A 25,120-nucleotide genomic window follows, 5' to 3' on the forward strand; every position below is an offset into this window, starting at 1 on the left:
CTCACACACACACACGGATTTTGAAGCTTTCGCTGCTAGATTTTCCGGCGGAAACTTTTGGGAAATTCTCAATTTGGCTTTCAAGTGTAGTTGCAATTGATTAATCGCAAATTGCTGTTATTGTTTACGAAATTTCTGGCTTTACTAAGTTTAGCTGCTGTCAAACTTGCTTTTGCTTTGAGACCTTGCCACTTGCCATTTATTTATATTATCAAAGTTGGGCTTAAAGTGGAGCGAAACCCTAAAATATACGAGCGAATATCTTACTATATCCAATATATATGTACAAACTTTATCCGGCTAAAATCGAGCTTCGTTAGCGCCACAGCCAAGCGGTGATTACTTGAACTAGTTTAAATATTGTTTGTTTATTTATTTGGTTTTTTTTCCTATTCAGCTTAGTTTTCTCATATATGTATACATGCATAGTCTGCCAGAGCAATAACCCATCGGTCTCAATTCATGTTGGCCAACTCTTTCAATTTCCTGCTAGCCACATCCCTTTCGATTTAAAATTATTACCCTCAAATTTACAAAACAACGAACAGCAAGAACAATTTGGAGTGCGTAACAAACAGTGAACTCTGATAAACAAAGTTAAAAATTGAATTCGAGAGCTCTCAGAAACTTCGGGTAGTCCCACAAAAAAAAAAAAAGAAAATTGAAAACAGAAACATGCAAAACTCAAAAACAAAATTGCAAAGATTTTGTTGTTTAGCAACAACAACTGCAACAGAAATCAATGCATTTCAGCAACAAAACTGCATATGGGAAATCTGAACTGCACTGCGTTGACTTTGTGGTTGGAAAAACAAAGGGAAAATAAAGGAAAAGCTCAGCAGCATGCCAGGCGAGAAAAACTTCACGACTTTTCCGTTTTGACTTTGCTTTCAGGTTGTCGTTGTTCAGTTGTTGATGTTGTTCTTATTGTGTGTGCAGGCAAAACTGTTTTTGCAGTCCAGAAATACGAGGACAAACTGTTTGAAAACCCGCTTGAACTCGACTGGAAAATGCCCTGTAGAGTGGTCTATGATGACCTAAAGTGAACTTGAATTTTTTAAGATTTGAAGCTAAAGCTGAACTCTGGGGCTGAATTGTTTTACTTTAATTTAAAAAAATACATAAAAAATATGGAAACATTTAATTATAAATTAAGAAATATGCTTCATTTTAAGATATTTCTTAATTTATGATTAAATATTTCTATATTTTGATGTATTTATTTAATTTAAATTAAAACAAGTTTTACATTACATTAATCCATGTTAAACTATTTTAATTTGCCGGTAATTAATAAAAAGTTCAAATTCTAAATTTAATAAATAAACAAATTTAAAAAATAATTGGAAAGAATCAAAAAATAAATTTAAAAATTGTGTGACCTACAACACTTATATTATACAAGTCCCGCACATTGAATTATACATTTTCTGCCTCTGCTCCACACAATGCCAAATTGGCATCATATTCCATCCGGCATCATGGCAACAGGGTATAGAACACGATCTGAAACAATTTTAAGCTGGAATGACTCGCATATTGTGCAGAAGACCGGGCGACAAACCAAAAACGAGCGACGGCAACGAGAACGACAACGGCAACGGGCAAACATGTCAGCAAGTCAAAAGGACGTCAAAAGGACCTCAACCGGACGGGTTACTGAAAGCCCCATCCTGTCTGTCCCTCGGCTATGGCCAGAGCAATTTGCGATGAAATCAAATTTGGCAAAAAGTTTTTGCCCTCTCGAGCAACTAATAAGTCGGAATGTTCCATCAAGCGATTTGATTTGCAAACTTTCAGACAGTTGATTTAAATAGAAACTTTGCAATTTATTTCTGCTTTATTATTTGGCTATTCACATTCAAATATCTCTCACAATTATGGATGGATGTTGTGTGTGTTTTTAATTAAGTAGCAACCATATTTTGTTGATTGACAGTTTGTAGCAAATTAAGGAATTTTATTTTAAGCAACAAACACAATAACAGTGCTGCCTTATTAATTATTAAGACAGTTATCATATTTTAGTAATATAAGACAGGTATTATCATAATTGAACTGGCCTTTATTGCTCTTCCAGGCGATTCTCATGCCTCACAGCATAGTATGCTTTAATTGCCTGAACCTAATCCCTCACTGTGCCTACTTCTCCCTCTCTTACTTCCCTCTCATTACCTTTTATGCAAGCTGTAATTCATTCTGTTCTTTTGTTCTTTCAGAGAAGCAAGATTTTGACTCCCTCTCACAAATCCATGGCAACTAACAAAGAGTTCACCTGTATGTAAATTGTTGGGTAGGTAAACAATATAATAAAGTACAATATACATAACAGTATATAAATAATCATTTATATTTACTGACTTGCACAATTTATTTCATATTTGTTATTTAAATGAATTGTATAAACATTTCCGAATTCTTTAGAAACGTATGTAGGAGGGCCCGACTGAGGCATACCTTGAAACCACCTTGCATTAGAATTCAACTAACTTAAAAACAAATTTACTTCTTCCCCTTGATTTGAATTTATCAAAGTTAAGAACAGGACCAATGATTCTTCGACAGTGTGAATCATCTCCTACATTCGACGTTACCTCATTGCTTGCATGCGAAACCATTCAGTTCCTTATCGGCTCTGCCACGCCTCCTTCTGCTCGTTTCAGCAATTTTATCAGAATTACTATGAATGCATATTTTTAATGAGTTCAGAATACAACAAAAACAAGTGTTAATAATTTATTATATTTATTATTGTAAACACAAAATTCAGTATAGTTTCTTTTCAAATCTGGAAATGAAAACAGAATGTTAGAAAAACCCACTTAAAATGCAAGTGCCAACAAAACAGTTGAGATTCGAATGCTTCAAAAGTAGTTTGAACTCCGCTCCTAAACTGAAAAACCACTTAAATAATTTCACAGTTCTTTTATATTTTCACCCCAAGTTGAGAAAAGTTATGGCAGCGATGCGAATCATATTTTGCAATGTCAATTGACAGAGGGGCTTGAATGCCACTTGATAAATGCAAACGCAATGGGGCTCTGACCAAAGATGTGACAAGAAATACTGTGAAAAACGAGAGAGATCTTCAACTGGAGTGCAGCACGCGCAGTGTTTTTTCCCGCTCCACTTTCAGTTAAGCCTCCTACATTTCTTCCACTGCACTTCTAATGAGCTTAAGCCAAAGTTTTCATACTCGCTCATGATGTAAGATTAGAGGTATATTAAGTAATGGAATAGTATAATACTTCAATATAGATTTGACTAGAAATTGTATATTCTAATTTAATTTAATGCATTGATAAACAAACATAACTTATACAAATTTAATAAACAATCAGAAAATAGGATTCTTCACTGATTGTTGATTTGTTGAAAAAGTTCTATAAGTCTTATGAATAACCTAATCGAAGTGGTTTTTAACTTTAACAGCATCTTATTAAGTAGTTTTATTCTATGACTTTAGACTTTCTTTCTTCAGCCTTAGCTAAGTATATAGTAACCCCAAGCTAAGGGCTCAGTTGCTAGTGCTTAAGTATTAAGTTACTGTGCATTTCATATGAATTCTGAACGAGTATTACGCAGTCGACTCTGCGCGGTTTTAACATTCTGACTTGATTTTTATACACTGAGCACATTGTGTCATGCAGTTGGCAAAGTGTGCTGCGGCATGGGGGAAGGGCACAGCGTTTAACTTAACTGCTGAACGTGTCGAGAGGAAAACACACACACACACACACACACAGAGAGAGAGAGAGAGAGAGGGAGAGAGAGAAATTTGCATGTAGCCAGTGACAGGTGCTTTCGGTGGCTGAACGGGATGCGGGCATTCGCAGAGCAAACGTCACTTAATGGCCGCTGATTAGCATGCGAGGGGCTGACGCTGTGACTGTGACTGTGACTGTGACTGTCTGCTTGTGTGTGTGTGTGTGTGCTGTATATGTGTAAGTGTGTGTGCGGCTAATTGAAACATTGGTTAAGGGGGTCCAGGCGCTGCTGCCGACACCAGCTCTTGAATATGCTGCCTAGTGAAGCATTTCAGCACAGATTACATTTAATGTAATTCAAATTGAGCTGCCATACATGCATTTGCATCTCGCTCTGCCTGCTACTTCTTTATTAAATTATAATTTGAAAATTGTTTTACATGGCGTATGCGTGATGCATTTCCATGTGCCCATCACACATACGCACTGTGGGCCGCCGCACAAGCTGCAAATTTTGGGGTCAAACTGGGCAAAAGTTTTCACCAACTTTTTATGCGTGTACATGTGTGTGTAGGTGTATGTGTGTGCGAATAGTTTTTGATTGAGTTTTGAATATATGCTGCAAGTCCTTCTATTTCTGGTATTTTTGGTTCGTTAAGTTCGTTGGGGGGCAACGTAATTTGCCTGCCTTGACTTTTTGACTTTTCCTTCAACTTTGCTGCACTTTGTGTGTGGCAAGTGCAGAAATTGCGGCATAAAGAACTTTTATTAAATATAGAAAAAAAAAGCAAAATTAATGTGGAAAATTTGGTTGTAATGCTGTTCCATGAATTTATAGTACTTTATAATTACAAAGTTGCGATGTTTGCTTTGAGTGAACTTTTCTTGGAATAATTCGTTCAAGTTCACTTTCTTAACCTTTGCGTGTGGCAGGTGCAACAGATTCGTTTTGAAACTTGTTTGAAATAAATGTAGAACATTGAGTTGTTATCATTCTCTGAAATGTTTATAGTATGAGTCAAGTTTTTTTGGGGCCAATTTCTTTAAATAGAGATATTATCTACCCACTTACGAGCATAATTTAAAGTACTGTTTTTTTAATTTATTAGGTTTTTTTAATCTTCTAAAACATTAGATTATGTACCGGTTTTTTAATAGAGATGTCTTTGATCATAATTTTATTTAATTGTTAAAAGTCTTTTAAAACATTTGGAACATATATTTGCTTTATATTATACATATATAATTTTATTATGCTTTAAAAATGTTTTCATATACAGACACAATTTAATTCCAGTCCAAATGATAAATAAATAAATAAATCTAGACAACTGCGAGCTGAGGCTAAGTGAACTGTTAAGCTAAGCTTTTGTTTAAAACTTGTATTGTCTTTGCGTGAATTTTATACAGCAAACAAAGATTTCATGAATGCGAACTCTGGATACTCTCTCAAGCGTGTGCATCACATAGAAACTCATTTCGTTATTGTGAACCAAATTAAATTGCATTTCGATTCGGGCTCCACTTTCCGCCCAGTCGCTCTGTCCATTGACAGTGCAAATGTAATTAGCATATTTCATTAAATGTAATTTTCAATAATGCAACAATTACTCGCATTTGCACACGAATTATTTTTAGTTTATTAAACGTTAATTGCATTTAGCATTTCGAATTTAATGCTTTTCAAATGCCAAATTTATTTATGCCATAAATGCGCAGGTCCGCAGGTCCTGTAAGGCGTCCTTTCTGGAACTAATTATACGTATAAATATAAGTAAATATTTGTCTATGTTATGTATATATATTCATCGCAGACATGCGAAACATATTTGGGATGTGCCTTAATTAAATTTTCGCAAGGCGCCTCCGACGTCTCGGAGTGTCCCAAGCCAACCCAGCGGCTCCTTAGCCTCGGCCAGCATGAAATATTCAATGGGATGTGAAATATTACAGCACTTGCTCTCGAATTGAGGCAAAGTGGTCTCGATGGCAGGGAGGAATGGGCACATCTTAAATTTATGAGCAACAGCAACTGAGATCGAGACGTTGGCTTTGTTCCACTCAGGGATTATGCAATGAATTCATTGTACTTCAACTGAGCTACAATGAGAAATACCCTGTCTTTGCATTACGAATAGGGTATAGAGTAGGGATTAGATAACGACTTACTAATTTCTTATACAGACTCCATTTACATATATACAAATTAATTTAATTTAAATATTTATATACAGAGTATTTGTTGGCTTATGCAACCCGTCTGCTTGCCTGTCATCTGCAAATGTCTGTTTAAAATCGCATTTAAATCCTGTTGCTTTCTTTGCGCATTTGACAAATGATAATGACGATGCTAATGATGTTCAGCTTTGTTATTATTCTTATTGTTGTTATTTGCCATTGCAGAGGCTCTGAGATAACAATCGAGCACAAAAACACAAAGCACAGCCAAGCAATACAAAGCAACTGCAACGACAACTGGGATAATCTGGACGCCAGATCCTCTTGCGCAAGATGACTTTCAAACCCTTTCGCCGTGGCTCGGCGCGCTGCATTGGCCTCCTGTCGGCATTTGTGACCATTTTGCTGTTCCTCTACTACTTCTCCATTGGCCAGCCGAGCCCGGCGCACATCGCAGATGCCAATACGGCGGGCATGAATCGTGCCCAGGCGGCGGCGCTTAACAGCTTTAGCATGGAGCAGCATCAACAGCTGAAGCAGCAGCAGCAGCAACAGCAGGAGCAGCAGCAGCAACAACTGGAACAGCAGCAGCAGCAGCAGCAACAACAACAACAACAACAAGCCAAGAAAATGTATCCCAGCACGCAGCAACACGAAATTGTGGACGAGGAGTCGCTGCGGAATGTGCATTGGGGCGACAAGTGCTACGTGCTGCTCCAGAGCAGAACAAACATTACCGCCTCGGAGGAGCACAGCCGATTTGACTTCCAGGTAAGACTGCACTGCTTGCCCTCATATTAAATTAGCGTATATTATCCGGCTTTGCACGGCTCAATTGATTTACTCCTTTACACACATATTTCCTGGCTTTCAGCAGGAAGCAGAAGTAGAGCAGATACGTTGTACTTTGAGCTCTTACATTCTCCTTTCTGTCGATTGCCTCTCAGCTCTTACAGAATAATTACTGTACATTTTCAGTAAAATGTGAAAGATAAGGTTTTCCTTTCCTTAGCTCACTAAATTTCTTACAACTGGGTCGACAAAGTACTTGGATAGCTGTCTGTTACTTTAGCTATTAATGTTACATTTCAAGTCATATATGTCATTAGGATTTACGTCTCATTAGTCATTAGTTACGACTAGCTTAGTTTACGATAACAAACATGAATTTCGGGATGTTTGCAAGCAGATCGATTAGTCGATTAACTGTGATTAAAAATAGCTTTCTCTATTCTTATAAAAGTGTGACAAATATCTTTCCATTAGTATCGTAGGAGGATAAGACGAAAATGAAATAAATATATTGGTTTTATGCACTGTCCGTCTGTCTGCATTTTCCGTAATCCCTCTATTATTTTCTAGAGAGTTTCAAATGGATATACATAAAGATATTACGGATATATCTATGCTAATACGTAAAACATACATCTATATATCGAGAGGATTAATACCTTTTCAAATTATTCGAGGACTGGGCAGCAGTGCTTTAAGCGGGAAATATGTTTATGGGGGTTTTAGAGATATAGAGCATTAAAAAATAAATGCATTTTAGAAAACAGTTCCAGTTACACATGTTTAAGTCATTGTATTATGAACGATAAGTACATAGAATGGAGTTTATTAAAATCCCATCTAATCGTATACCAGCTAAACGGTTGAACAGCATATTCATTAAATTAAACTGAAACTGTCAAATGAAATCTTAGCTTAAGTAATTTTTGCAATTGTTCTATTCTCTGTTCGCAGCCCGAATGGATGCGCTCGAAGGAGTATTGGGATCGCGGCTTTGAGGAGCGCTACGAGGCGCAGAAGAAGGATAAACAACGTCCGCCTTTGAAGGTCATCGTTGTGCCGCACTCCCACAACGATCCCGGCTGGCTGAAGACCTTCTACAACTACTTCCAATCGGACTCGCGCCAGATACTGAATCTGCTGGTGACCAAGATGCAGGAGTATAAGGACATGACCTTCATCTGGTCGGAGATCAGCTTTCTGCAGCTCTGGTGGGATCAGGCGCATCCCACCAAGCAGCGCGCCCTCAAGCGCCTGGTCAACTCGGGACGCATTGAAATCACCACCGGCGGCTGGGTCATGACGGATGAGGCCAATGTGCACATTTATCCCATGCTCGATCAGCTCATCGAGGGCCACCAGTGGCTGAAGAACAATTTGAATGTGACGCCCAAGGTGGGCTGGTCCATTGATCCCTTTGGGCACGGCAGCACGGTGCCCTATCTGCTGTCCGGTGCCCAGTTCGAGGGCGCGATCATACAGCGCATCCATTATGCCTGGAAGGAGTGGTTCGCTCGCCAGCAGAGCGGAGATTTCATCTGGACGCCCTACTGGCGCACGGCCAACGGCCACGGCAAGCTACTGACCCACAACATGCCCTTCGACATATACTCCATAAAGGGCTCCTGCGGACCGCATCCCTCCATCTGCCTGAACTTTGACTTTCGCAAGATACCCGGAGAGTACACGGAATACTCGCTGAAGGCGCAGTACATCACGGATGAGAATCTGGAGGAAAAGGCAGAGCTGCTCCTGGAGCAATACGCACGCACCGCCTCCCTGTTCCCGCACAACGTGGCCTTGATACCCGTGGGTGACGACTTCCGCTACAACAAGGAGCGCGAGGTGGACCAGCAGTATCGCAACTACAAGAAGCTCATCAGCCACATCATGGCTAACAAGCGGCTGTACAACGTGGACATTAAGTTTGGCACGCCCAGCGATTACTTTGCGGCCATACGAGAGCGCATGGGCTCGGAGAAGGCGTTCCCCAGCTTCAAGGGTGATTTCTTCGTCTACTCGGATATCTTCTCGGAGGGCAGACCCGCCTACTGGTCGGGCTACTTCACGACCCGGCCCTACTACAAGCTCTTGAGCGCCGAGCTGGAGCACAATTTGCGCGCTGCCGAGATTCTGTTCACGATTGCTTACAATACGGCGCGGCAACTGCACCATGATGACGCCATCAAGATCTACGAGAAGAACTATGAGCAAATTATCCATGCGAGGCGCAATCTGGGCCTGTTCCAGCACCACGACGCCATCACGGGCACCTCCAAGGCGGCGGTGATGCGTGACTATGCGATGCGACTGTTCGACAGCACCCAGAACATGGTCAAGATGCAGGAGGCGTGTGTGGAGCTGCTGCTCCAGAACAGCAGCTCACACCAGCACGGTTTCCTGATCAGTGAATTCGAACGGGACAACTTTAGCAAATTGCCCAGAAAGATGCCCATCCAGCTGATGTATCCGAGCGCCGCGGGCAGCGACGAGGCCGGCAACAGCGGCACCACCAACACGGGCAACGACCTGGACGATGGCGATGCAGAGTCACCTGTGCCGCTCGCCAAAAATGCTGAGGCCAGCTTTGTGGTCTTCAATGCGCTCACACAGCGGCGCATCGAGATCGTCACGCTGCGAGTGCAGCAGCCCAACGTGCGGATCTACAATGAACGCGGCGTCGAGCTGAAGCACATCCAGATCAATCCCGTGTGGAACATCACGGATGCCTACGAACAGCAGGGCTTCAATGCAATGCCCCAGTCGAGCATCGGCGCTCGCATACGCACCTCCAGGCGTCAGTACGAGGTGATGTTTGTGGCCGAGCTGGAGCCACTCTCGCTGACCACCTATCGCGTCCAGGTGGACGAGTTCAACTACAAGCGCAACATTGCCACCATCTACTGCGACGACTGCACCGAGAAGGCGACTGTCAACGAGGCTGGCAATACAACGCCCGGCAAGCCCAATCCTGTGGAGTTCGAGGCAAAGGCCAAGCCAGCCGGTAAGCAAGCAGATCAATATCATGATTTAGTTTCGCTATAATAATTTCTTCATCTCCCACATCACCAGGTGACATCCAGCTGGAGAATGGCCACATGCGCTTGCTGTTCGATGAGAAGAGCGGTTTCCTGAAGACCATCACCCGGAAAAACAAACAGCAGCAGCTGCTGCATCCGATGCAGTGCGCCATCAAATTCGCGGCCTATCGCAGCGCGCAGTTCCATTCGGGCGCATATCTGTTCAAAACGGATCCCGAGCAGAGTGAGGCCGAGAAGGATGTGCTGGAGCAGTACGAGGATGTGCGCATCATAATCACCTCCGGGCCCATTGCCAGCGATGTGACGGTCATCTACGGGCCATTCATGGCGCATACTGTGCGAATTTTCAACACCCATACGCATCTGGATGCCGCCATATATATCGAGAATGACATCGACTTTGAGCCGCCTCCCAAGAATCGGGAAACGGAGCTATTCATGCGTCTGGTCACCAACATAGATAACATTGCGCCGGCGCCAGTGCAACGCGATCCGCTCAAGGATCCAACAGAGACCAGCATGCCCGAATTGCCAGTATTTTACACGGATCAGAATGGTTTCCAGTTTCATCAGTAAGTAGTCTCACTTGTATTTGCGATTAGTCACATGGTAATCTGTGCTTGCTCAACAGGCGCATCAAGGTGCCTGCGATTGGCATCGAGGGCAACTATTTCCCCATTACGTCGGCCGCATTTATGCAAGATGCGCGCCTGCGGCTAACGTTGCTCACTACGCATGCGCAGGGCGCCGCCAGCTATGAGCCCGGCCAGCTGGAGGTGATGCTGGATCGTCGCACCCTCTACGATGATTATCGCGGCATGGGCGAGGGCGTGGTCGACAGTCGGCTGACGCGGCACAAGTTTTGGCTGCTGGTGGAAGACATCCCGGCTAGCCAGCATGTGGACAACCCGCCCAGCTACAAGGTGCTCAGCTTGCAGGCCCAACAGTTGGCCAACGGACTGCGTTATCCACCAAATCTCTACTTTTTGAGCAACTTCGAGCAGCCCCAAGCGGCGCTGCATTCACTCGTCCGTCTTCTGCCACACGGAGCGCTACCCTGCGACGTCCATTTGACGACACTGCGCACACTCTCGGAGCCACAGCTGCAACTGTTTCCGTCCGCCTCGGCACTGATGGTGCTGCACCGCCAGGGCTACGACTGCAGCGTCAGCTCGCAGCATCTGGACATGAGCAGCCTGTGCCCGCTGACTGGCAACGGACTGGGCGCCGTTCGCTTCGGAGATCTGCATCTGCAAAGCATCGAGGCGACCAGCCTAACGGGCTTGGCCAAGAATACGCAGCCGCAAAGCTTACGCTCGCTGGCAGAGATCACGCTCGAGCCCATGGAGCTGCGCACCTATAATCTAACGTTTAGTGGCGCACTGTAAGCCCCGTAAGATAACCAATAGCCCAGACAACGGCCGCAACTAGTGAAGCCTCTATGATTTATCTCATGTGAAACAGAATCGAAAATATTTATTTTATTTATTTAATATTTAGTTAAGGCATTGATTTATTTTTCGTAGCTCTTAAGTACGGACAAGTGCATGTTATTAAGCTTTATTTACGCAGCGTACTCTCTTCTCCGCGTCTCACAGATTTCAAAGTACAAAGCCCAGAGCATAGTTATCATATACCAAAACTACCTATGTGAATCTATATCCAATAGACCATTTCACTGCCCGCGAGCATTCCGTTGAAGCAATTGTAAGCTCCATAGAATTCTAAACTGTACGGTCCACACTTTGTGCAATATGTTTAATTTGTTATCAACAATTCAAGCAGTTGATGATTCGTAGAGATATATCTCATTTAAATTGAATTGTCTAGCAAAAGACAAACAGATAATATCTTATACTATTTTAACTGTGTTTATCTATTGATCTAATTAGTCAACTTGTATATCATTTATCTAATTTATGATTAACAGGCAATATGTAAATTTATTATTTTTTCAATTTAAGACTTATATAAATTGAATTCCTTTATAAATCTATTGCCTGTTTGATCCTAGGTAAAATTAGTAGAGCTTAATCATAATAAGTCTAGCATATATACATATATATATATATATATATGTATATCTACTTAGCAGCAAATATTTAGCCCGCAATTAGCGTCAATTTGTTCCGTTTTAGCCACAAATATTGAATTTTTGTTGCCTTCTATTTAATTTATTTAGACTGATTAGCTTAAAATATACGCAAAATGACAAAATGGAGATCAAAACCCTTACTAATCTATGCTTAATTAGCAAATCGAAGGCATTAAGCATTATGTCACATATATCTCAATTAAAGGAAGACACTTGGAATTAGCATAAGATTTTAACGGATGTTGGATAGCGAATGAAAAAGAGTTATGCCAAATATTGATGTACGTTTATACCCTATATTTATCATAAGGCGCCTGTTCGCTCGTTGATTTGTTTATTATTTTCTTGTATATAGTTATAAAAGGCACGGTAAAAGATAGATCTAATATTAAAACGAAACTAATCCATTTAGACTAAGCCCAATTACCTGTAGTGCTGTACTTTATAAACGAAAACGAATCTTTGATATAAAATGCATACAAATTATATACCATAGTTACTAATCAAATAAACTAAATGTAAGGCCTCACAATTACCGAAACACGATGCAAAAATTATAGCATGGAAATACGTAGGATACAAACTACTCTGACGAAGAACAGAAGGAGCATTCTCAGTTGGATTTTTAACATATATTATATTTGATATATTTGATTCAATGTAATTTTATGAATACGACGTGAATAAAGTATTAATTGAAACCAACATATTGTTTTAAAGTTGTTTAAATTAGCAATATTTATATTTTCATGTATGCGTAAATAAAATATGTATTATAAATCGTAGACTTAGCGCAAAAGTATGCAACTTTTTATGCTCAGAGCTTATGCTACTTGCCGCTAGGTGGCGTAGACCACAATTTAAACATGGCATTGATAGTTCTTCTAGATTTGTATACCCTGAACCCGTTTTTTATTTAATTTAACATCAATTAACATCTTAAAGTTAAAATAGGGCATCTTAACATTAATTTACACTGTCAAAAAGTGAATAAAACCAATTATATGTAGTTTTATAGAATTCGATGGAATGAATCATCAAAAGGTCAACAAAAATCGAAAACATTTGTTACCCAACGAAAGCTTTGTTAAACATTTCGTTTGTGCACCGCTAGAAGTTAAATAGGAAACTAATCAACATTGTATTACAGCCAAGCAGCTTATAGACTCGGCAAAACTTAAAGCTAAATACATTAGTTTCACAGCAAACACTGTTAAGATATTTACCTAGACACTTCGATTAGTCGGGCACCACTTCGTACATGTTTACGCCCTTCTTGAGCAAATAGCCGCCCAAATTGGCGAGCTCCACCAGATTAGAGATGCCGGTCATAATACCCGCTCGCGTGCCCATCTCCTTCAGCTCCTCGAATTCAAAGATGGAGCGACCCAGCGCAGCCGATCGCATCTGCATCATGCGCACAAAATTTTGTAGCTGTGATTTTTTGCTGGAACTGCTTGGTGCTGCTGATGCTTGGCCAGATGCTGCGCCCAGGCGGGTCTGAGCCATGCTCTCTGTCACCACAGCAATCACATCTCGCACGTGCAGCGACGTCACAGTGCTGGCCAGATCTAGGCGGGCCCGTGCCTGCGAGAGGCTGATCAAGCCCAGCAGCTGCCTGCAAAGAAGATGTCAAGTAAAGAAAACATTAAAAGGGAGAACAAAAATTCTTCACTTATGCTCTAGGCGCTTGCTTTGCCTGCTGTTCTTGACCTTTTGAACTCTGTAATTTTAATTATGATTAATTATGACTCCCGGATTCACGCCAAAACCGTTTCCAGTTATTACAACTCAAAACCAGCTTAGGACTAGGTACAGGTCATCATTATTATCATATTTGGCAACTTGTTGATATTTTTTCTGTATCTCATTTGGTTATAGAACCCCTGATCTATTCTATATATGTCAAATGAATGGGCATCAAACTCGTTTCTATAAAGCTGCCCGCATACCCTTTAAATCAGCTGCATGTGGGCGCGCATCGAACATGTTCCAACGCAATTTAACGGAAGACTTATATCAAAACATCATCTGCTACAGATGGGACAGGTGGTCAACTGGTTGGCTGGCTGGCTGGCTGGCTGGTTGGGAGCTGGGGAGCTTCGATGCTCTGCCCGACAGCACGCACCTTTCATTTGAATGGATCAATTTCGTTGTATTTCATTCTCGGCTCGCACGTTGGCGCGCACGGTTCGGTACAGCGCGACTTTCAATTTCGAATTTCGAATACAAATTTCGAGCTCGTGGAAAAGCGCATCGAATGCAGCTGCTATCGGAAGCGTAGCGCAATTTCCTAACAGTTGGCATTGAAGCGGCTTTTGTTTAATGCCCAGGTTTTCGTTGATGAAATTTTAGTTGCCCAGCGGCGAGAGATTTTTTTGCTTTCGGCCGAGTGTCGCAAGTTTCTCAAAACAAAAACAAACCCGAAAATATTCAAAAGTGCAGCAAATACAATTAAGTAGGTGTCGTTGTCGTTGTCGTTGTTGTATTATTATTATTATTTTTATTTTTATTACTGAGTGCATTGTGGCTAATATAAAAAGAGAGAGAGTCGATCATGTGGCTGCTAAACATTATCATCGCCTATTGCGTGCTCCTGCCAGCCGCGCGATGCTTCGAGATGAACAGTAAGTAATCCGTAACATCGAATTAAGTGTTAATGCTTAATATTATAATGGGGATTTTTATGGGTTTTCAGTTTTGTTTTGAGCCCGAGTCCGTAAATAAAGCCCATTCGCACGCAATGTGTTGACGGGGCGTTGTCATCGCATTAGAAACAATTCCTAGTACAATAGGATAGCCGACAGTGTTTGCACAATGCCTAGAAATTGCTCACATTATTTGTGATATAATGTGTTAAAAATGTCAGGTTTGCAATGCAAATCCATTTGTTTTAGCAATTACTTTCTGAACGAAATTGAATACAAAATCCCATATGAAATTTAAGCACATATATACTATAGGTACTATAAGCGTATTAAATGTCTTAATAATCGAAAATGATTTTCTTAACAATTTCTGCCCACATCATCCATTTTAAGTTTTATCCTGTGATCCATCAGGTTATTCACAAATGCAATTTAATAGCAATATAATTGATAAATATTCCCCAAGATGCACAATTCAAACTCACCTTCAAGGCCTCACATTCCAAACGCATAATTTATAAACAGTGACAATGGAAGATTTCGCCCAGATACTTAAAATTGTTTATCAACGTCAGATGATTTGGCAGATTCGCACTTGATATGAAATCAATTTGCGATCTTAATTACTGTGAGTTGTCAATATAAATTCTCAAATGATTCCATCTGAATTTGTTATACTGATCAAATGTTGTATCTCAGCTGTCAACTTCTCGCTGTTTGGGCAGCATTCTTGTCTTGCCCAAAACGCATTTTTATTGAACCGATCCAAAATTAAATTTCCAAGTTCCCCCACACATCATCAGAACATAACACGTAATATTTGTTTATGTTCCATAAAAAGCTTTTAGCGTAGATACAAATTTATCTTTGCACGAGTTTTGAGACGATTTTAATAGTAACGGAATAATTTAATTAACTGGTAACAATAGTAATTCGACTATACCCTAAATCATTCAGGTTCTATTTAGATTTTTAATCCGATTCTAACGAATAATAAATCCAATTAGTAAGTACTTTTCCCATTTTTAACCGAGATAAAAGTTGACAAAAAGATAATTTGAATAATTTGTTTACTCAGCTTGTCATCACAAGCAAGCATCGGACGATTTACTCTTTTAATAAATATAAGCAACTTTTTGCACTCGGCGTGAAAGCCGGCAAAAGTCAAGAACCCCAAATTTGAGTTCAAGCTTTATTCATAGACGTTGGCGTTCTCAAGTGCAATAACAAGAGATTTGGCATTACTGCTCGATTGAGCATAACTAATGTAGGGTCTTTGGAACACGATAAAAAAAGTTCGTGTGCTAAGTCTTTTGAATTAGAAATATATTTCTTTATGTATTGTACTTGTTCTAAATAAAAATAAATTAAAAAACCTTTTAATTCAATCAATTCAATCTCAAGTTCCAGTATTGACATATCCAGATGAAGCAATACAAATTCAGGTTCGTGTTCTAAGTCATTTGCACAAAGTGGGAATTTCGAACAACAACATCAAGTTCTAGAAATTACATTTCTGCCAAGGTTAAACACCTTTGCATTCAAGTTCAAGCTCAAACTCAAGCCTGAGTCCTAAGGCAGGAAAACGAGTTTCCTTTTACTTGACTGATCGCATAGAAAGATTGGGCTAGTCGAGGCTACCTTGTTCTTGGGATTTTTTTGGCATTCATTATATTGCAGGGGAACTAGTTTTGCACCGCTGACTCATGCAACTGAGTTCCTTGACGGTTACTAATTGGCTCTGCTTTCACAGTGACGCAGTACTACGAAATGCCGCAGCTTTACGACTTTGATGACTACGATCGCTGCCTGCAGGAGTATGGAGCCGGGACCTATTGCTTTGTGCGCGCAGAGGTGCAGCCGAATAGCACAGCGGCCGCCTGGCGTGCCATCCAGGAGATCTCGAAATATGACAGACATCACTTCGATCATCGCCAGCTCTACTTTGGGCTCTGCCTGCACAAATGCGAAGCGCAGCTGGCTGAACTCGATTCCAATGCCAGGCAGAAGTTGCAGACGGGCCTTCTGACGGACAATGCCAAGGTGAATACTAACATAGAAATATATCAATGTTAGATTAGACAGTGAAAAACCAAACCAACCAATGTTGTTTGTCTTGAATGGTAATATATATTAATGAATTAGCAACTTCATCGATTGATATTCTATGAGCCTTAGAGCTTGGCTTAAATTAACACAGCCGTATGAAAATGCAATCAACGGGCCTCTAAACTGCATTTCGATGAATGAAAGATCTCGCATCATTTAATTTACTTTAGCACCCTTGGCCAAACCAAAGAAAAATCAAGATTTCAAAATTTCCAACAGCAGCTAATAGAAATAGAAGAAAAAGACAATGCAAATACAAACTAAACAAAACGAAACGAAATCGAAGCATTGAATGAACCCATAAAATTTTTAACAATAAAATTTAAACGCCAACAAATGCTAAACAAACCAACACACACTGTTAAACGAATAGGTGATACACTCTATGATAATTAATTGAAACACCTTTTTAATAAGCTCTTACCTTCTGTTCAATCTCATTTTCTGTCACTAGTAGACCAATTATTCATTTTGCTTTCCCCAACATTCGTTAGGGGTTTGGCTAGCTGTAAATGCTTATAGCGCAAGTTTATATCTTTTGTTGTTTTATTATTCCTTTGAGCTGTGATTAGCTGACTCAAAAAATTTATGGACTCTTTAGCTTCGAGTTTAATGACGAGCAAATAAAATTTTAATCAGTTTATTCAATTTAAATGTCGACCTAACTGGCTTTTGGAACAATATATGGGGAAATTTAATATTAAATGTAAATGTATTAAGTAAACATATAAATTATTAAATATATTTGACAAATTATATATAAATAAAGTAAAAAAGTATTTGAAAGCAAGACTTAAAATTTTTGAATTGTTTAGGGAGAGAATATTGAAACTTAATTGAATATATAAAATATATATAAATAACTAAAAATAGTAGGCAAGATAATAAAATACATACATATATTCAAGAAACCCAAAAGAAATATTTTTTATTTATTTATTTAAAACAGTTAACTATAAATATACAAATATATGTAATATTAGTCATGCCTTTTTTATGTTGTAGAGGAAGCTATAATTTATACAAATCATCCATCTCAATATCCATTTCACGCCAACTAGATCAGTGAAGTTTCTTATCGGGCAAAATTTAGGTGGGTCTGCTGCATAATTAGACAAAGCAAGAAATTCCAAACCTTACTGATTGACTGAATGTCACTTGCCGCAGATGCCAATAAAATGCAGTTTTACATTTTATTGGTTATACAAAAACGCGTGGGGTAAAAAATAAATAATATATAAGACAAATGTGGTTCCAACTCTAATGTGGACCAGTTGCATTTTGTTCAGGGCCAAGGCTATGACATTTGATGTCCAATTTGATGGCTATTTGATGGGGTCTACACGCCTTTTGTTTACCTTGTTTTTTTTTTTTTTTTTTTTTTTTTTCTTGCGCTGCAGGTGAACGTGTATCTGCAGCTCTTTGACATGGAGGCGAGCAATCGGGCGCGTTACAACAATCTGACCAACGCCTGCCTCAACTGGCGCCTACAGCAGCGACAATACGAAGTCCAGGCCCGGAGTGTTGTGGAATACTGTGATACGGCTGCAACAGCTGGAAAAGTCAGCGATGAAGGTAGGTGCCACAGAGATTGCCTTTCGTTTGATTGGATAACTCTCAAACAGAGAAGAAGAATCTATTTACCAAATAAATTCCGTCCGACTCATCTGGTTATACTTTTACATCTTTCTTCCTTTCTCTTCACAGATGATCTGTGGAATGTGAGCTTCTATGTGCTGGTCTTTGTTCTCATTCTGCTGGCCTGCCTGAGCAGCCTCATCGACTTGCATCTGAAGCGTCGTCGTCATGACAAAATGTTGAAGGAGCGCGATCATTACAAGACGCCGCCTCGCAGCCTGGTCACGCGTCTGCTGCTCACTTGCTCCATAGCCAGGAATTGGTATCGCCTGAACCAGGAACCGAACGGCAAGATCGGACGCGAATTGCGTTTTCTCGATTGCTTCAAGTTCTTTGCCATGTTCCTGGTGATCTTTGCGCACACCAATTGGGTGATCTACGAGGGCGCCATCAGCAATCCCCAAGATCCGGAACGCCTGCTGCACACAGCTGCCGGCACACTCCTCATCTCCGGCTCCCTAATCACAGTCACGTTCTTTGTGATCAGCGGCCTGTTGCTGACCATCAACTGGCTGGCGGTGACTCGCGCCTTGGCGGATGGCAAGCTTGAGACATGGAGTTTCGGCAAATACGCTGCGCTCTTTGTCAAGTTCAATGTCTTTCGCTATATCCGCCTAACGGTGCCCTATGGCTTCGTGGTGCTGCTGAGCGGGGTTTACTTTGAGAATGCGGGCGGTCCGCTCTGGCGGCACATTTACCAACGGGAACAGCTCGCCTGTCGCAAGAACTGGTGGACCAATTTGCTCTTTATCAACAATTATGTGGGCACCGATGAGCGGGTGAGCAAAAATCTCAGAATTTATATATAGAAACAATCTATTTATAATGCGGGGAAGTAAGCTTCGTTTCGTAAGACCTCTCACAATTCTAGTTGATATCCTTTAATCTCTTTTCGTATTTGTAGTGCCTGCTGCAGGGCTGGTATTTGGCTTCGGACACGCAATCCTTTGCTTTGAGCCTGGTGGTGCTGATGCTGGGCCATCGCTTTAGTCGCTGGAGCAAGCAGATCTATGGCATTGTCCTGGGCATCTTTATGGTGCTGCCAGCTGTGCTGACCTACGTCATGGACTATTATCCCGTTTTTCTGCCAACTCCGCAGTAAGTAATTAAAGTGTGCTTCGATTAAGTTCGCTTTATTAATTTGTCTTTCGGCTTTGCAGAACACAGAAGGACTCGTTTATTGGCAATACTCAGTTTACTGAATTCTATACATCATTCCAAATGAATTTTGGCTCCTACTTCTGTGGCGTCCTGGCGGCCATTGCTTACGATCAGCTATCCGTGAGGCAGTACAAACTGCGTGAGCTGCGCAGCTTCCAATTTATGTGGTTCACGCTGATTCCAATCGGTGTTTTCTGGCTCTTTACGGCGCATCCCATCTACCAGCATTACTATGCGGAGACGCCACGTCTTTGGGGCGCCCTCTATGCGACCGTGCAGCGCAACCTGTGGGGCTTTGGCCTGGGCATATTCGTGGTGGGCATGGCCGCCAAAGTGGGATGTAAGTACAGACATGAATTTTGCAATTGTAATTGTAATTAAGTGATATGATTCGCCAACTACGTTTAATTATTCGCAATTATTTTTAATTTGTATTTATTTTTTAAATTATTTAATAGTTCTATTTGTATTATTAATTACAATTTCATGTGAGTTTGGAGCCAAATCGAGTTTAATTCCATTTATTAGGCAAACATTGCTTTTGAATAATTTTATTTAAATTATTAACTTTATTTTCATCAATAAATTTTATAATATATTATAATTATAGGAACTGTAGTTAGTAAACCTCTTTTATTTCCAATATTTATATCATTTCTCTAATTACAAATTATTTTTCTTTCCAAGGGATCATACGCAAATTTGCCTGCCTGCCAATCTTTCGGATTTTGGGACGGCTCACATATGGCGCCTTCATAGTGCATCTCTTGATGGCGCGACTGGCCCTGGCCACGGTGCGTGAGCCCATTTACTTTGGCACCGGGACTATGGTAACTATTATTGTATTTTATTTATTTTTATTTTGTACCAACATTTTTTATATATTCCTTTCAGTTCGCATATATATTTTACGTGCTATGCGCCTCTTATTTGGGTTCCCTTGTTTTGGCTATATTTTTGGAGTTACCCGTCTCGTCATGTCTTAAACTTATGCGCTAGTCAAGGATGAAAATTAAATTTCTGATGGCACTTGCTTAAAGCCTAAAGTGAACTTAATCAAGCTCAGCTAACAAGTTTTTAAAAAATTGTGTAATTTACAGCTTGGTAAATTATTAATTCAAGGACGCTTCATTTAATTAAATTTATTGTATATATGTATAATCTGGGAGCTTTCAGCAAGTGTCAGCATTACTTACACTATACTTTTATTTATGCTAAAGATTTTACTTATAAAGAAACCTAGTCTTAATAAATTAACCTTAATAAAGTCGATTATCGTAAATCAAAAATCAATTTGAGTGGATGTAGGTATTGTAACGTATCCTCACAGAAAGTCGATAAATTCACGGGTGTATTAAAAAACATATATATTATATGCAAAATTTATATATGCATATCTATGTATTAATCTATATATTGAATGAGCGTTCAATACACTAAAATACGATCAATTGTTTAGGATATACATATATAGGGTTATTTCATTTGGCTATCGGGGTTAAAGAATTGATGCTGGGCAGCAAAAATGCCGCCTATTGTTATCCAGCTATTACTTATGTAAGTGTTTCTCTATTTGATACTTCATAATGAAGAAGTTTTTGAATTAGAGAGCAACAAAACTTATCCCGCTATTAAATCGATAATTATAGAATCTAAATGATATTATAAAGAGCATTCAAATTAGTACACCTACTTCTTCAGGCTTTTTTTATACCCTGATCCCATTGAAAATGGGAAATCAGGGTATAATGGTTTTGTGGAAAATTATGTAAAAGGCAGAAGGAGGCGTGGCAGATCCCACAAAGTATACATATATATTCTTGATCAGCGTGACGAGCTGAGTCGATGTAACCCTGTCCGTCTGTCCGTCCGTATGAGTGCGTCGATCTTTGAAGTTACAAGAGATAGAGAGCTGAAATTTGGCATGCATACTCGTGTGTACCATACGCAGTACGAGTTTGCTTTATTTTTTCGATAAATCATCCGATAACTTTTTTATCGAGAATAATCGAAAATTGATTTTGTTTTTTTAGTCTAATTTGAACAATTTTAGACCTGGAGTCTTCAAATTTGCGTTGTATATAAAGTTAAGCGATACAAAGATTTTGTAATTTACAGATTTTGGATACCACTTTCTCTTCTCCCCCAATTTGTAAAAAATTTTCGCATTTCAAGTACTAGAGACTTGTGCTTTAGAATGTACACACATATTCACCATATGATTACGCTTTGAAAGTTTCATTAAGATCGTATGTCTACAAAAGAAATTATTCAACAATACACTGCAGCGCAGCCCAAGCGCAGTCGCAGCTTACTGCTCAGTTAGCAGTGCTCGCAGGCTTATGCGTGCGTGTGGATGCATGTGTATGTATGTGTGCATAAAAGAAGTGCAGAATGATTAGAATATCAGCTTGGAGGGTTCAGGGTATCTCCTAGTCGAGCAGTCTCGACTGTAGCCTTCTTACTTGTTTTAGCATTGTTTTAGGATACGTAAAATCACTAGACTTACCCCATTCCAATTTGGCTCTGCTCATGCTCCACTTCGCTGCGCCGGCACAGCTCCAGGAAATGTCGCCTGATGGCTTTAGTAGCTGCATCGTTGAGCAGCGGCTTGACATGATGACGCGCATAAGAAATGAATTTCTTAATTAATATCGGTGGTAGCAGATCCAGTTCGCCATGCTCTTGGATGCTATGATCCAATCGTTTATCCAAATCATAGTCCTGCTGCATAATGCTGTCATCATCATTATCGTCATCGTCATCTTTCGGCTGAGCAGCGGGAACATCATTCAAATTAATCTCACACATGGAATCGCTTTTCTTGGGCTTTAATACGAAGCGTGCAGCAATCTGGGATCGCTTTCTGGAGCCAGCGTGCAGAGCTCGCACATGCTCTGTGAGGGATATATCACGGGTCTTCGACGGTCTGTCCAACAGCACGTACACCAAATGAAACTCTTTTAGCAGGGCAGGAGTAATCCTTATATTCTGCAACAGATAACGGGACTGGTCGTACTGGCCACGTTGAGGATTGGCACAGGCTATGATCGCTGGTTGCGCGTCGTAGGAGGCAAACGCGCCAGGAAGTACCACATTTAGCTGTCCCGCCTGCATGGACTGCAGCAGCAACGTTTGCTTGGAGGCCAACTTATCCACGCCATCGACCATGCAATGCCCCGCCGTACTGGCCGTGAGCAGTGCGCCTGCATCCATTACCCGCTTGTTGCGTCCGGTGAAGTTGATTCCCAATTGATTACCCGCCTGGCTGCCACGCTTGCCGCTGACAAAGCCGCCTCGTTCGGAAATCTGTGCACAATTCTGTAACAGCTTGGATTTACCAATGCCCGGATCGCCGACCAGCAGCACATTGATTTTTTCGCCGAGCAACGACAACAGGCAGGCAGCCTTTGCCATTTCGTGACCGTGCAGCTCCGGAGCCAGGGATTGCACCAGCAGCTTAAAGTTATTGGGCTCCGAGTTGATCATGGAAATGACTTTCAGATCGCGTTCGCTAAACTCCGGCTTAATGTGATATGCCTGTTGCACGCTACACGCTCGCAGATATGCTTGTGTATCGCCGCCAGTTGTTGCGGCCGCAGATGTCGACGGCTGTTCACTGTTGTCGCTCAGCTCTCGCAGCTTTAGGACGCCCGTGACGATAATCTCTTGCCCCACTTGCACTGAATCTACCAGATCGTGACGCAGCTCGATGTCCAGTTCACCAGCAAGTGCATTATCATAGTCTGTCAGCAGTGAGATGCTCGTCTCCTCCAGACGTATGATCTGGCGCACAGAAAGTCGCGTATAGGGCGAGTTGCGCAGCGCCAGAAAGTTGTCCTTCGCACTGCAGAGGGGTTTCATACAGTGATATGGACGCGGTGAGTAGGTGCCACGCTGACGCAGTGATTGTTCTGTGTGGCAGCGTGTGCACCGGAAGGCTTGCCAGGCCAGGCCACAGATGGGTTCGCCAACACTGCTTACAATGCCTCGCACTGCGAACATGCTGTCCACACGAGCGTGGCTTATGCTGCTGATCAGCTCCACTGGCACAAAGTCCTCGGGACGTACGTAAATCTTGCGTGTGCGTCCACGTCGTGGTACATACGAATCCTTGGTGGTTACCATGGGCAAAATGCTGTCCGCCGCTTCATCGGCAGCAACATCGAGGCCATTGTTGACGACAACTGTGTGCATGGCCATGGCTACTGTAGACAGTGTACGCAGTGGCTGTTTCTGCAAATCCTCTTTCAGTGTTGGCCATACTAGCTTTAGCTGCTCGTCATTGAGGATGACCGGCGCTGAAAGCTGGAAACATCCACTTTGACGTATGAGTGCTACATTATATATTAGTGGATTACGTTGATAATGCGCTTCCACAGCTACAATACGCTTAGCCATCTCGCTATCTGCGACGTACTCCTCGCGCATAAAGTACAAACGCCAACCAGGACACGCGCGAGGATTGTCCACAAGAAGACTGCGCACCTGCAGTGCATCTTCTGGAGCAACATAATTTTCCGGGCGCAAATAACTGCAGTCAAGTGCCGCATTAGAGGCCCGTTTTCGACCTGCACCGTCATCGGCCCGAGCACGATTCCAGCCTCGTGGCTGTGCAGTGCCTCTGCTAGTGGAATCGTGATCTGCACCCGCCGGGCGATTCCCACCAGCAGGAATGACGCGACCATTTCGTCGAAAATAGAAATAAGGGCGGTACCCACTGCCGCCACGCGCTTTTCCACGAACAAATCTGGAAGCCCCGCGGTTTGTGGGTGGACTCATTTCTATATAGAACCAATATCAATTTTAAATCTAATTTCACACAAGTTTCGCGCTTTGCTTCTTCTTCTAACTGTTCTAATAATTCGCCACGAAAGTATATCAAGGAAATTTAAGTCAAATTATCGATGTTTTTTGTTTTTAATTGAATAAATGTTGTAAATATCGATATAACTTATCATAACAAAATTTAATAAATGAATATTTATATTAATGTTTCTCATTGTCATTTGATTGAAGCATCTTCATATCACGTTCCAGCATATCTACCTGTGAGGGTAAGTAGTGCTTAAAAACAATTTTAACCTTAGTTTTTAACTCTAAAAATGTTTCGAGCAACAGTTTTTCTTCCTCCTCATTTTGGGCCTGAAATCCCTGCAACTCATGAAAGAAATTAACGCATCCGTCAAGTAATTTAACTTGCTTAATTTGTAGTTCAGCCAACTGTTTCTGTACAGCACTGATCATTATTATATGGTCGTCAACACGCGTTGACATGGTGGCAATAGAATCCAACTGCATCTTATGTGGATGAACATTATCTGATGATTCTGTACGTACTGAGCTAATTTCGTTTAGATCATTTTCATCGATACATTTCTCTTTCCTGGACTCCGGAACAGATGTAACAGTATTAGCTTTTGACTGCTGTTTTTGCTCCTTTACTTGCTTCTTAAGCGCAGCCTCGTCAGCTAGCTACAAATATAAATACTTGCTTAGAATGTAAGATCGTTGTATTTTAAATAAATTTTTGTCACCTTCTTTTTAGCAGCTTTCGATTTATTTTTCTTTGCCATTTTGGAAAAGCTCAAAACGCCAAAAGCTGTAAATGAATTCTTATCCTTCTGAAATATAAAAATTAGATTATTTACGAATGCAAATATAAATGACAGTAAACTCCCAGCTCACCGTCCGAAAACATTTATATTGATATGCACAAAAGTGTTCCTCATACAGTGACCGCGCAATTCA

General features: G+C 41.0%; 4 protein-coding genes across 11 annotated transcripts in view; 2 read left to right on the forward strand and 2 right to left on the reverse strand.

Annotated features, from left to right (window-relative positions):
• Nucleotides 1-12,518, forward strand: part of alpha-Man-IIb (alpha-Mannosidase class II b) — a 26,490-nt gene extending 13,972 nt beyond the window's left edge. For 4 of the 5 annotated variants that reach the window (XM_018006574.2, XM_089463172.1, XM_089463171.1 and 1 more), the window contains exons 2-6: nt 2,220-2,293; nt 6,111-6,656; nt 7,632-9,681; nt 9,750-10,290; nt 10,350-12,518. In XM_018006574.2, the coding sequence (XP_017862063.1) occupies nt 6,219-6,656; nt 7,632-9,681; nt 9,750-10,290; nt 10,350-11,106 (3,786 nt within the window). In that variant the 5' untranslated portion in view covers nt 2,220-2,293; nt 6,111-6,218 and the 3' untranslated portion in view covers nt 11,107-12,518. The remainder of the gene's footprint in view (nt 1-2,219; nt 2,294-6,110; nt 6,657-7,631; nt 9,682-9,749; nt 10,291-10,349) is intronic. The other variant, XM_089463173.1, reaches the window with a different exon arrangement.
• On the reverse strand, nt 5,011-24,251 carry rec (minichromosome maintenance 8 factor recombination-defective). Of its 3 annotated transcripts, none has more exons than XM_089463176.1 (3): nt 21,879-24,251; nt 13,040-13,431; nt 5,011-5,459 (listed from the first exon to the last, which is right to left on the reverse strand). In XM_089463176.1, exons 1-2 carry the CDS (start codon nt 24,149-24,151, stop codon nt 13,053-13,055), a joined length of 2,652 nt encoding a protein of 883 aa, XP_089319302.1. In that variant the 5' UTR covers nt 24,152-24,251; the 3' UTR covers nt 5,011-5,459; nt 13,040-13,052. The 3 variants fall into 3 exon arrangements, with proteins under 3 accessions (XP_089319302.1, XP_089319301.1, XP_089319300.1); XM_089463175.1 differs by lacking the exon at nt 5,011-5,459 and adding an exon at nt 12,523-12,923; XM_089463174.1 differs by lacking the exon at nt 5,011-5,459 and having other exon boundaries at nt 12,523-13,431.
• Nucleotides 13,890-20,658, forward strand: LOC108613266 (nose resistant to fluoxetine protein 6). 2 transcript variants are annotated; one of them, XM_018006622.2, is made up of 9 exons: nt 13,890-14,271; nt 14,334-14,440; nt 16,215-16,504; nt 17,971-18,145; nt 18,278-18,987; nt 19,113-19,306; nt 19,369-19,709; nt 20,057-20,199; nt 20,264-20,658. In XM_018006622.2, the coding sequence occupies exons 2-9, from the start codon at nt 14,371-14,373 to the stop codon at nt 20,366-20,368; spliced, it is 2,028 nt and encodes a 675-aa protein (XP_017862111.1). In that variant the 5' UTR covers nt 13,890-14,271; nt 14,334-14,370; the 3' UTR covers nt 20,369-20,658. The 2 variants fall into 2 exon arrangements, with proteins under 2 accessions (XP_017862111.1, XP_089326241.1); XM_089470115.1 differs by lacking the exons at nt 13,890-14,271; nt 14,334-14,440 and adding an exon at nt 15,135-15,274.
• Nucleotides 24,252-24,259: 8 nt separating the features above from the next.
• LOC108610036 (uncharacterized) lies at nt 24,260-25,060 on the reverse strand. Its single transcript, XM_018001896.2, has 2 exons — nt 24,907-25,060; nt 24,260-24,844 (listed from the first exon to the last, which is right to left on the reverse strand). The coding sequence occupies exons 1-2, from the start codon at nt 24,943-24,945 to the stop codon at nt 24,359-24,361; spliced, it is 525 nt and encodes a 174-aa protein (XP_017857385.1). The 5' UTR covers nt 24,946-25,060; the 3' UTR covers nt 24,260-24,358.
• Nucleotides 25,061-25,120: the final 60 nt, after the last annotated feature.

The sequence above is a fragment of the Drosophila arizonae genome, chromosome 2, assembly GCF_054131065.1.
Source record: "Drosophila arizonae isolate 15081-1271.41 chromosome 2, UAZ_ARI_1.0, whole genome shotgun sequence".
Taxonomy (NCBI): domain Eukaryota; kingdom Metazoa; phylum Arthropoda; class Insecta; order Diptera; family Drosophilidae; genus Drosophila; species Drosophila arizonae.